This window comes from Myotis davidii, unplaced genomic scaffold, assembly GCF_000327345.1.
Source record: "Myotis davidii unplaced genomic scaffold, ASM32734v1 scaffold59, whole genome shotgun sequence".
In the NCBI taxonomy this organism is placed as follows: domain Eukaryota; kingdom Metazoa; phylum Chordata; class Mammalia; order Chiroptera; family Vespertilionidae; genus Myotis; species Myotis davidii.
The window spans coordinates 8,277,732-8,291,076 of NW_006293001.1; the positions used below are offsets into that span (position 1 = coordinate 8,277,732).

General features: G+C 37.8%; 1 protein-coding gene across 1 annotated transcript in view; it reads left to right on the plus strand.

Moving 5' to 3' along the window:
- Positions 1–13,096, plus strand: part of CERS6 (ceramide synthase 6) — a 262,024-nt gene extending 248,928 nt beyond the window's left edge. The window contains exons 9-11 of the mRNA XM_015565753.1: positions 3,374–3,530; positions 4,090–4,113; positions 6,907–13,096. Of these exons, the coding sequence (XP_015421239.1) occupies positions 3,374–3,530; positions 4,090–4,113; positions 6,907–7,062 (337 nt within the window). The 3' untranslated portion in view covers positions 7,063–13,096. The remainder of the gene's footprint in view (positions 1–3,373; positions 3,531–4,089; positions 4,114–6,906) is intronic.
- Positions 13,097–13,345: the final 249 nt, after the last annotated feature.

Genomic DNA, 13,345 nt, shown 5'->3' on the forward strand with positions numbered 1-13,345 from the left:
AAAAATACATAGAAACAAATAGGGAAACAGATAAAATGTGGAGACAAAAAAAAAAATATCACAAATTACATAAATGGAAGAAAGCAAACTACTGGATATAGAGTTCAAAATCACAGTTATAAGGTTTTTCAAGAATTTTCTGGAAACCGCCAATAAATTTAGTGAGACCCTCAAGAAATCTAATGAGACCCTCAAGGTTATTAAAAAGGACCAACTATAAATTAAGCATACACTGACTGAAATAAAGAATATTATACAGACTCCCAACAGCAGACTAGAGGATCGCAAGAATCAAGTCAAAGATTTGAAATATGAAGAATCAAAAAACAATCAACCGAAAAAAACAAAAAGAAAAAAGAATCCAAAGATACAAAGATAGTGTAAGGAGCCTCTGGGACAGCTTCAAGTGTACCAACATCCGAATTATAGGGGGGCCAGAAGAAGAGAGAGAGCAAGATATTGAAAACCTATTTGAAGAAATAATGACAGAAAACTTCCCCTACCTGGTGAAAGAAATAGACTTACAAGTCCAGGAAGCACAGAGAACCCCAAACAAAAGGAATCCAAAGAGGACCACACCAAGACACATCATAATTAAAATGCCAAAAGCAAAAGACAAAGAGAGAATCTTAAAAGCAGCAAGAGAAAAACAGTCAAGCATACAAGGGAGTACCCATACGACTTTCCGCTGATTTCTCAACAGAAACTATGCAGGCCAGAAGGGAGTGGCAAGAAATATTCACAGTGATAAATAGCAAGAACCTACAACCAAGATTACTTTATCCAGCAAAGCTATCATTCAGAATTGAAGGTCAGATAAAGAGCTTCACAGATAAGAAAAAGCTAAAGGAGTTCATCACCACCAAACCAGTGTTATATGAAATGCTGAAAGGTTTCCTTTAAGAAGAGGAAGAAGAAGAAAAAGGTGAAGATACAAATTATGAACAGCAAATACACATCTATCAACAAATGAATCTAAAAATCAAGTGAATAAATAATCTGATGAACAGAATAAACTGGTGTATATAATAGAATCAGGGGCATAGAAAGGGAGTGGACTGACTGTTCTCAGGGGGAAAGGGGTGTGGGGGTGCAGGAAGAGACTGGACAAAAATCATACACCTATGGATGAGGACAGTGATTGGGGGGGTAAGGGCAAAGGGGGGCATGGGAACCGGGTGGAGGGGAGCTATGGAGGGAAAAAAGAGGAACAAATGTAATAATCTGAGCAATAAAGATTTAATTTTAAAAAAAAGAAGCAGAGGTAGTTCTGAAGTACAATTACTGTTATAATAAACAAGGCAAGAATATAGGCATTATCCTGACATTACTTTTTACAAATAACTTTTATTTTTTTCTAATTATTTGGCATGGATTTGGAAAATAGAGGAATGTAATGAGGAAAATATATATAATCTCTAATTCATCAAAGAAAGTCTATAATGGTTTTGGTTAATTCCTTTCAGGGAAGTATTATTTCCTCTTTTGTGTGTATATGTGCATGTGTATTTCAGAGTTGAGATGATATGTATTTGTCTCTATAATTAGAAACTCTTAACATGATTTCATAATTTCTGTATTAAGAATGAAAACTAAGTTTTTACCGCTTCTTGGTATTGGAAATTTTGATTGTTTGCTGTTTTTAAAATAGTTACAAAGATTTAACGTCTACATATTTGAAATGAAGTCTTTGACTTTCTACCATACTCACTGGCCAGAACTTCCAGAATAATGTTAAATAATAATGGTGATGTTGGCTATTTGTGGTTTGTTCCTGATTATAAAGGCAAAAAATTTGATGTTTCTTAAATATGATGACAACTGCTGATTTGAGTTGCTTAAAAGTCATATTAAATAAGTCCTTTGAGTCCTAAGTTTTAAATATCAACAATGTAGAATTGAACATTGCCATATGTCTTTCACTGCTATTGAAATGATTATGTCTCTACTAATTTGGTCTATGGATATATGATGCACTATATTAGTAGATTTCTAATGTTTGTCCCCCTCCACAAGAATGAATACTACTATAGCATAGAGTAATAAACTTTCAATGAATTGTCAAAGTCAATTCCATATTGTTATTTTAGGATTTTAGTATCTATGTTTATTGTTCTTGAAAGACAACTGGTGTGGCAGGGTTATTTAGAGATACACTCTGTTCTTCTCATTCTGGCCTATACAGGCGGGTTGCTGAAACTGGAGGCAGGGAACCTATTTATGCCTATTATTTATTCTTCTTTTCTCTTTACATCTTATCCCAACTGCAATAAGTGGGTTTTTTTCTTTTGTGAATCCATGAAGTACTTTTCTTAACCTCTCTTAAAGCACTCATTATACTCTTTCTTTTATGAAAATTCTCTGTATATCTACCTTCAGTTTTTGTATGAGTTGTTTGTGTCTTATATTCAAGTTTTTCATCCCTCCCCCTTAGCCACTGAGTGTGGTCCACCTAACCTCTCCTGTAAGGTCCTAGCAAAGCACTCAATGGCAGGTAGGGAAATGCACTTAGATGAATGGTATCAACACTTTTAGATTGCCAAACCAGTCCTACAGTTAACGAAGGAGGAAAGTGAGGAAGTTAGAGGGATTCCAAAATTCAGTGGTTATGTTCTTCCCTGAGTCCAGAAGGCAGGAGTCAACTTCCAAAGTCTTAGGAGCAGACACAGCAGGGATGAGAGCCAAACCCTGAAACCAGCTCTCCTGCACCTGCATAGATGGCTGCCCCATTTTTGAGTACATGCTTTTAAAACTAAGTACATTCATTATATTCCAATAATCTTTGAAAATCCTTCCAATACTCATCTCAAGTCATCACTTCAAAATGATATATTTCAATTTTCAGTTCTTTCCCAGGGGAAAGCTTGCAAAATTAAGAACCCTCCAGGGGGTTCCCTACTAGACTATAAACCACTTGAGGACAGGATTTAGATCTTAAGTATATTCTAGCTCTCACTGTACTAGGCATGTGTTTTAAATGTAGCTAGTGTTTTTGGAATTAATTGACTCTTGTTTATTGCAGTGTAATGCCATTGAGTGGTATTCCTCACTTATTTGAAGACCAATAGCAACTCCAAAAGCCTTTTAGCAAGCAAAGGTAGAATTACAACTAAAAACTTAATGGAAATTAATGGAAGAAATTATGACAAAAGTAAAAGGGGGAGCATAAACACACCATTCATACTAGAATCAAAATGAATGTTTGCCACCAGGGGAATAGTTCAGGTGATGACTCTTTGAAATACCTGGTCAGCTTTGCAGACAGGGAGTGGTTAGTGGATATTGTTGACTTTCTGCTTCTGTGTAGGTATTAGAATTTCTTTGAAGGCAAAGTGAAAGTTGTGTTTAATGGTACCTTTCTCCTTTTCCTTAGGGTGTTAAATTCCACGCTATTTGAAAGTTGGGAGATTGTTGGACCTTATCCTTCCTGGTGGGTTTTTAACCTACTGCTGTTGCTAATACAAGGCTTGAACTGCTTCTGGTCTTACTTGATCGTAAAAATAGCTTGCAAAGCTATTTCAAGAGGCAAGGTAAGTAAAATTCACCATTTCTAATATGTTCCGGATAATTACATTTCTTGGTTGCTCTGAATCAATGAGAACATTTATTTCAAAGGTCATCAAAACTGATTTTTTTTCAAAATTTAGCATAACCTCCTAGAAACACAAACCAAATTTTTATTGTCTTCTGTTTAGTTCATTTTTTGAGTTGTAGCATTGCTGTACTGAAGATGATTCTCAGTGTTCTGCATTTATAATTTTAAATTTAATGATAATACTATTTGTTGTATTTTTTTATCTCCCTCTCTCTGTCTCCCTGGTCCTTTTCTGGTTGTACTTATGCTGAACAGAAATTGAATAACTTCTTTACTTTTCTGAGAAAGGTTGCTTGATGCAGTATGCCCATTTATGCCTTTTCCAATAAAACTTAGTTGAATCTCTTTGGTTAAAAAATGGACTCACGAGGCTGATTTGAATGAAGCTTCTTGAGCCCCAACCCCTCTGTGTAGAGCAGTGACTTTTCTAGAATGTTCTCTATGACATTTTCTTATGTTCGTTGTTTGTTCTCTTCCTTCTGCCACCCTGGAAGGCTGGGAAGTGGAACCCTTTACATGTAAGTTTCTCACAAGTCCCTCTCTGTCCTTGTCCTGGGTGCCACATTAGCAGGCCTGTTGGAGGGGCACTCAGGTGCTTTTGTTTCCATGCATATTGTTCTGTCTAAGCTGTTGGCACTGACTGGAGGCTCTAACTGAGTATGGCTCCCACCAGCTGCAAAGGGACACTAGGAACAGCTCAGTTAATGCCCTTGTGTATGAGCTTGCATCCTGCTAAACTTTGCATGATCCCACAGAGAAGGAGAGGAATTTTTTTCATCAGTGATTAACATGTTGGCTAAAAAGCACAAATAGACCAAAAGTGAAGTAGGAGGAAGAGAACTACATTGGGGAGAGGAAACACGGTCCAGCCTGGAGTACTGAGTACTAGCTCCTTCGCCTGCTCTGCCCTGGATCACAGAGCACTTAACTAACCATCTTGTCCTCAGTGAGGAAAACAGAACTGACCCTTCCATAGAGGGGCTCAGGTCTCAGTGTCAGCTCTTATTATAGAAATCCAAAATATTTTCATCAATACATTGTTTAGAAGTGAAAGTGGGGTTTTTTTCCCCCTCTGTGACCTCTCAGTTTTTAAAGTAAGTATGTATTTGTGTTTTTTTAAAAAATTCTCTGTTCTCATTTGGATACAAATTAATTCCACATACACAATACTGTCAGTAGGATAACATTAACTGAAGATATAAGGGTGCTGTGGACTAGATTACTTATGTCCTCACTGCATTGCTGTTTCCACCAGACATTTTGTCTTCTCTCCAGCTTATTCCTTCACCTTTATGAAGAGACCATCATTAATTTTATTCCAGAGCTCAGGCTTCATAATATTTTAATTGCCATTACTGCTCACCTAGGACAGTAAAATTCATGGCTGTAGGTTATGGACTCATTTATTTGTGGTTTCTTTTGAGACATTCTAAATTGTTCCTTTCTTTGATGGCAACATAACTATAGATTTTTTTCCCCAAATGCAATTAAAAATGATCTTACTAATCATGCAAATGTAAATTAGTCACTCCCTGAAACTAGAGTTTTCTTTCCGATTAGCAGCTTAATTTATGGCTAATGGATTTCTAAATGTAGTGGAGCCCTGCTATAGTGCTGTCTTTGTGACCTGTGTTTCTTTAAGTAAAAGTATCTTTATAATCTAGTTGTTTTGAAGGTTCAATATCTTAATCTTCTTGGAGGTGGTCCTTGTGAGTTTAACCTCATCTCAAGAGGCATTGGAAAAAGGTCTATTTTTACGCTATTTACTCAGTCATTCTGATCCCCTCCCACTAACGGAGGTGATGTTCTCTCAGTACCATTGGCTCTCCACTTGGAGGGGCACTCGTGGTCTAGTACATTCTCAAAAGAGAAAGGTACCTTAAGAGGCCACTGTGACACAGAAACCCATCTACACTCCTTGTTAACTCACTTTGTCACCCAATTGTATATCCAGGGTTCTCGAGTTGGGGAGTTATGGTGGCGCAAAGGACGTGACGTGAAAAGTCCCCCAGTTAATCCTGATATACTTCCCAGGAGACCTAGCCAACCTCCCCAGTCCAGCTCCTAGAGAATTGCAGGTGACTAGATTAGGGAAGTTTCTATGAAGCCAGGCCACCAGGTCCCTATGGCCACCCCACTTAGAAAGTAAGTTACTCAAAGGTGCTATTACTCAAAGGTCTTGGCCTTTGGTGTAAAATGCTTACCATAATTTACACTTACAGAGTAGGAGGTTCAAACTATTTTAATATTAAAAGGAGTAGAGTATTTCCTTAATTTCTCCCTAAAGTAAGTCCTTGCTAGACAGTCTGATTTTTTTTTTCATTCTTTACAGTAATGTATAGATTTATATCTGATATTTTATATGACCATCCTCATTACCTAATGAGACTGAATGGAGGATTGAAAAGCCCTGGAATAATGGGAACCAATTCATACTGATTCACTCAGTCAATTTTCTTTGGGAAATATTTAAAACTAAACCTCATCCACCAGGTTCTCAAAATGCCTCCTACTGCCATTATGTATTATGTAGTATATAACACAAAATTTCTATTAATTCTAGCAGACAGAAAAGAAATTAAATAATGAAACAATGCATTGCAAAGCCAAAGAAGAATGATGATTTGATTATCTGAATTAGCAAATAGCTCCATTAGTGTAGTTAATTGAGAGCTGACTTTAAATGATTCCCAAGGGTGATGGGATTCAAAGTATAAATTGACTCATTTGTACCAAATTTCTACACTGCCATTCCAGTAGTGGAGTAGGCCACTTGGCCAGTGAAAGTGGGACTCGAGGTCTAGTACAGTGATGGCAAACCTATGACACGCGTGTCAGAGGTGACATGCGAACTCATTTTTTGGTTGATTTTTCTTTGTTAAATGGCATTTAAATATATAAAATAAACATCAAAAATATCAGTCTTTGTTTTACTATGGTTGCAAATATCAAAAAAATTCTATATGTGACACAACACCAGAGTTAAGTTAGGGTTTTTCAAAATGCTGACACGCCGAGCTCAAAGATTCACCATCACTGATCTAGTACATTCTCAAAATAAAAAGGTACCTTAAAAGAGCCCGCTGTGATAGGGAAATCCACCTACACTCCTTGATAACTGGCTTGTTCACTCAAATTGTGTATCTCCAGTAAAGGGGAGCTTATTACTATGGCAAAGTTTTTATCCCCTTTGATATTTTAACATTTGGATCTGTTGTCCTTCGGGTATAATGACTGCATGTGCTTCTGAGCATGCCATACTTGAATGATTCCTGAGGAGCTGGTCCCACTCACCTTCTTGTATTCCACAGGTGTCCAAGGATGATCGAAGTGATATTGAATCTAGCTCAGATGAGGAGGGCTCGGAAGAAACTCCAAGGAAGAAACCCCACACTGCAACCACCACCAATGGAACCAGCGGTACCAACGGGTATCTCCTGACCGGCCCTTGCTCCGTGGATGATTAATTACTCAAAACTACAAGTCCAGAACAGAGTGAACTATTTGTTCCTGGAAGTATTTAATAAGTTGCAAATGCAGTTCCTTTCATAATATCTCAGCACCAGAAACAAAAATTAGGATTATCCAAGCATTTTGACTAGTGCACTGCCATTTGTCCCGTCTGTGAATGAAGAAGAATTACCATTCTCTATATGTAGGCATGCTGTATTTGTAATTGACACAAGGGAACAGTATTTGCATTTGTATTGTGTTAGAATTTATTATTTATTTTTTGTATTTGTTTGTAAATCTGTGGACTAAAGGAGGTTTCCTCTTTCCTTTTACTCCCTGGGCTCATGACAGTGAGGAAGATGCTCCATCTGCTTCGACCCCTTTCTACTGCTGCAGCCCCGTTTGCTAGGAGCAACCTGCTTAACTTGTCTTAGGGCAAGCAAATCCCAGTGCAAGATTCTCCTGCCGCTCCACATAGGTTTGCTTTCTTTGTGTCAGTGCCCCATCTCAGCGACCATTCCCCCAGCATATAGTGTAAACAGGACAGGGTTTTTAATGGTCACTCTTCCTGGTCATTTAGCAGTTTAAATGAAAGAGCATCGTCATTGGAGGGCTTTTTAAAAATTGTTTTGTATTAGATGGCTTTGGAGTAGACTTCATCTCTTGTGTGCACAGCCAAGATTTCTTCGGTGAGTGTGGTAGCTAGTTGGGGATTCACCTTGTAGGTTACAGAGATCTTTTTATTCTGTTACGAGGTCAGAGCCCTGGCTCTGGAGGAAGACATGGTCGAAGGTGACAGTCACAGAGAAATCACTCTCAGTCTCTGGAATTAGTCTCATGATCTGAGAATAGCATAGAGAGAGCAGCTGATCATAACCAGATTCTACCATTGCCCCTGTGTCATGTCATGAAAAAGAGAAATTGAGCATATTTTGGAGCAGAAAAAAGAGAGCTTCAAGAGTTGGCAAGGGTCACCTCTGGTGCAAAGCACTTTATTGCATCTGCTTTCAAAGAAAGTGCCGTATCTAGTATTTGAATTTGAAGTTTTATTTTTTTCTGAGCAAAATAAAGCCAATGGGAGAAAGACTCTTTAGCCTTCGTCTTTCCTCCCTAACATGACTCAGAACGACTTGCCTGTTACTTGAGAAGCATTGCACTTTCATTTGCTTCTTTGAAGATTTGTTCACGTTACAGGCATTTTTACTCAAATGAAAGTATTGCCAGTAAAACAAAAATTCGACTGGGCAATGACGATACTGGCAATGAGAAAGACTACTGAAAAATAAATTTCCATAGTCTCCTACATGGCAGTGTTATTTATGTATAGATAAGAAAACCATATACACATACCAAAGATTTTATCTCCTTCCTTCCAACTTTTAGTAAGGGAATAAAAAGGTATCATAAATACCTGTTTTATAAATAAAAAAGACCATCATGTAAAACGAGAGTTGAAAAGCACAGTGCAGTGACATAAATGTGTGAATCAGGCATAGTGCGGACAACAGCAAAATACTAGCAAGTGCATGCGCTGCTCAAAGCCATTCACATTGAGTTCCATTTTTTGAAAATATGACAAATAAATAAAGCTTTGTGCTCATAGTTTATAATCTATAGTTAAAAGAATGCTTACAAACAAAAACCACACTGTAATATTAAATCTTTCCCCACCTTGTTGCAAACTAGTATGTTTCTTGTTTGCTCCATAGTAATAACTGCAGAGGCTTGGAAATATGCCTGTTTATCGAAACACCATGCAACTGATCTTCATGTAAAACCTTATTGTTCACAAAACAAGGAGATGCTTAGGAGTGTAATTTGGGGATGGTTTGATTTTATAAGACCAATATAAAATGTCAAAAAGTACTTCTGAACATCTGCTAAGATGCAGATAAATAAAAAGTAACAGCAAGCATGTTAGGGCTGAAAATTTTTGAGAAGATGAAAATCTATGTTCTTAAAAACTAAAATATGGCAGAGAAGCGTGGGTTGTAGCTTGCTTTGGTGTGCAGAGCAAGTCCTCTCCGTGCGTGCAATAAACCAGAGAACCACAGTGTGTTCAAATTGGGATTATCTGACACTCTTTAGCACAAAAGAACAATTTCAAAAGACAGCTTATACATTATTAAGGAAGAGTTGCATACAATGAAGTAAATTGAGTCTGTCCTTAGCAAAGACAAACCTAAACAATCTTTGGTTTTTCCCAAAAGTCACTTAGGAGGAGGACTGGGAATACTTAGAGCCTCTCTGACTGATGGCATCAATTTAACCAAGTCCTTAATAGATCTACAGATGTTCATTTCATTTTACATTTTAGGGCAAAGAGTTCTTTTTGACTAATCAAAATGGTGTTTGTAGGCCTCTTGAGGTGAAGAACAATATATCTCCGTCTACTGTTCTCCCATGGTGGCCTGATAAGGCTGAGAGAGAAAAATATCCTCTACCTGTGCCAGGCCATAGTTCTGGAAGTGTATTTTGTAAATTCAACTGTAGGTTAGTGAGAGTGTTGTTTCCATTAATTCACTTAGCCACATTCAAACTTTCCCAGGATACTAAGGGTATGTAGGAAGGACTCTAGAAAAAAATATACGTTATTCTCTAATGTTATATAGCTCTTCTAGATCTCTTAGTGGGGGAAAAAGTAGAAAATTGAGTAGAATTTTGGCCTTGGGTCAGTAAATGATATCAATGTGTGATCTATGTATGTATATGTATGTTTCTTCAAAAATGTGATAAAACCAAAATATCACTAATTCATTCTTATCCATATTCTTTTCATAAAAACCTTTCACTATGTACAATAGAAACTTCCTGCCTCTTCCTGTTCATGCTGCACACACAGCTAAGAGTCATCGAATCTTTTCAGTCTCTCGGCCTCAGAACTAAATATTGCAGATTCTAGATCATAGAGGGCCTACAGTCAGCAGATATGCCAAGTACAATTCTCATTCCTAAATTGAGTCCTGTGAGTGTTGAGAATAAGGGTTATTAGCATTTTGGGTTATTAAACTATGTTAGAAAAAACTGTGTATGATTGCTGCGTCACCCCAGGATTTTATTACAGTAAAATCTAACTCCTGCTAGGCTGCTAGATAATGGTGTTCTGAGGTACCATGAGATAATGAAACACACCTGATGAAGGTAAACTGGAAAGGAAGGTTGATTCTCCAAAGAAAGCAAGCAGTTGGGTAAGAAAAATGACTAGTGAAATAAGATTAGATCACCTTTAGCCAAATGGTGATTAAGCTCTAAATGTCCAGTTCTATTGCCAGACTTTCCATATATTAGAGCTTGAATTTGAGCAAATTAAATGCTTTCACCTTAGATAGAAGTAAAAAATGAGATTTTTATTTCAACATACCTGAGCCTTTGCAAGAGCTCTTCATAAAAGAACGTTATGGACACCTGTCTTGATTGTTCCCAATCTATTCATGATTTTTTGTTGATAGTTATTTTTATTCCTTTCTTGGAAATGTTAATACCAAAGTTGCCTGAATATTTGAGTATTTTTCTTAATTTGAAGTATAAAAAGTATACAGAATAAATCCAAAGGTGTTAAAAGGTTCTGTTTATCAGTATGTGTGATGATGTCACTATGTCCAGAGGTTCAAGAAATCCTTAAGGAAAAAAAAGGTTATATGTTTACATTTCATGTGCTATTTGAGTTCTTAAGATTCCAATTAGCTTACTTTTTTTTCTTTGTCTCTGGCTGATTCCTGCTTTGTTGATAAATAATAATAGCCCTGAGATGTTTCTAACATTCCAATAAGAAAAAATCAGATCAAAGTCAGCCTGATGAGAAAGTGATGACCCGGCACTTTCAGTCTCTAAGTAACTTGTGTAGGAAGAAAATGCAGTTATCTCTAGTTACTGCATTTGCTGTCTAGCATTCTATCCATGGAAGAATCCTGTCAATAATCATAAAGAGTTCTTAAAGTCATGCAAAATGCAGCAGGATATGTTTCTAATGAAGATATTGTTGGCCCCAGAGTCAATTTAAGTTTCTCTTGGTAAAATGAAATTATTCCATTCTCCAATTACCTAATAGTAATTAGCATCGGTTCACACTGTGGCCACATTTTAGTTCTTCAGTCATAATCCAGAAGAGAGTCCTCTGGTTTGCCTCTGTGTGCAGGGTCCCCTTCTCCCCCCTAGGGGGCGCCCAGTAAATGCTGAGGAGGCCTGTTCACTTGCCCACTCTATGCCTTCGGAACTTTTCTAAGATATACTCAGAGGGGGCATACCTGGTGCTGGCTTTCATGAAGAAAATTATATTAAAGAACATAAAACATCATAAGGAACTGTTGTTAAGATCTGCAAACTCCCAAAAGAGACCTATAGTATTTCCAGGTATTTCGAACTTGAGTTCAACCTGAAGCCTTTGAAAAGAACACGTTACTGCATGGCCACAAGCTAAGACCTCATCAGATCAAAGAAATAAAAAATCTCTGCGGCCAGATGGCATATTGTATTGTGTCTTCACAAAAGCAGGCATTTTCAAGATTGCGCAGGAAATGATGGGGGACCTATTAGCCTAACATCTGTGTTTATCTCATTCACTCACATTCCTTTCAGCCTCCTGAGACTCTTGATAAAAGGACGCCAAAATATTGTCACTTTTCTGCTGTCAATTTCCCATAGCCTTTGGATCAGTTGTACCCCACTTCCTTTTCTGCCTGATGCCATTTTTCTTAAAAAGTGTTGTGTCCACATCAGCCTGTTTCCCTGAACACAGGTCCATGAGAGGTTGGCTTTCTATGTTGGTGTATTCTGCATGGCCTGGATACCAAGAGCAACAGCTGTTGGTATGATTTCTATGTTGGGGGGGGGGGGGGATAGATTTTATAGAGATAATTTTGGGGAGTCTACAGTAATGTTTTAAACTGTCATTGTAAAACTGCCCTTTAAAAATGAGGAGTTTTTCAAGATTAGTTGCCAAAGAGAAATTAGCTCTACAATAGGAACAGTAATGTGATGATTCTGGAACTTTAACTTAAAGCTTCATTAATTTAAACATGGAACACACCATCCAAGTTTGATTCCCAAAAGTTTTATAATGCTGCTAGCTCATGACTCCCATCAGCTCTTTGTTTGCCCACATTATCAGTGACCTCAATAGCCATTTGTTGTCATGCAAGGGGGAGGTGGTTAGTTTTTGGATTTGATTTTTTTTCGACTTGCAGTGAGAAATAGGGTAGGTGACAAATCCTTACTTTTTTTGTAAGACAATTCAGTGCTTGAGCATCTGTCAGAAGTGGAATGGTGTACTGTTAGCCAATTAGAATTACTTTATGTACTGTTGTTGTGCTGATTTTTATATGGAAATATAATTATTCATTGTTGTTCTCTGGACACAATTGTTATTATGAGGATCATTTTACTTTGGAAACACTTTCATAATAAAGATAAGCATTAAGAGTGCAGTGTAAGTGCCCTTTTCTGTACGCACCACCAGCTTGAGTTGGTGGCATGCCTCGCCTTCCTGGGCAAGACTTATTTCCGGGCTTACATCACCCTACTGGTTTCTCGCAGGCTCCTCAAATTCCAATAATCACTATGATGACTGAGCGAGAGTGTTATATGTTACATATATGTTATGTTGTCGAGAGTTTAGCTGAGCTACTCCCCGGTATGGCTACCTTAGCATCTTTTTTGTTTGGCCAAGTGACCTGCAGGGACCTGAAATTGACACCATGCATGCCCTGGATAGCAGCCCTTAGGGTTACAAGCAAATGTAAGTTCCTGATTGACCTCCCCAACAGCCCTTGGTGATCATCAGTCTCCCCTGCCTCCCAGCACCTGTATGCCTACGCACCCTAGATGAGACCCCTGCGGGGCTTACCAAAACCCTGCTCTCTGGTTTGAATTGACTAATCTGGCTTAGCTCCGGAACCCCAAAGCACTCCACTCACGGACCCTAATAAAGATATGTGACCCCTGGTCTTGTCTCACTCTGTCTGCACCTGCCTTTTAACTTCCCATGTGGCCTCTTGAGGCATGCCATGTTCTTCCCCCAGGACCAGTGAATAATAAACTTCTGTATTGCAATTTCTTTTGTGATCTGTTGTTGAACCTCAGTTCACCCTGTGCTCCACTTAACAAATGTTCATTTAACAACACATCATGACATTTACATTATATATATATATATAACATATATATTACAGTATCTCTTTGAAAATGTACACTAATAAAAGAGAAAAATGGTAATTGGCGTACGACGTTACCCTTTTCATTGGCTAATCAGGGCTATATGCAAATTAACTGCCAACTCAGATCGCAGTTAACTGACAACCA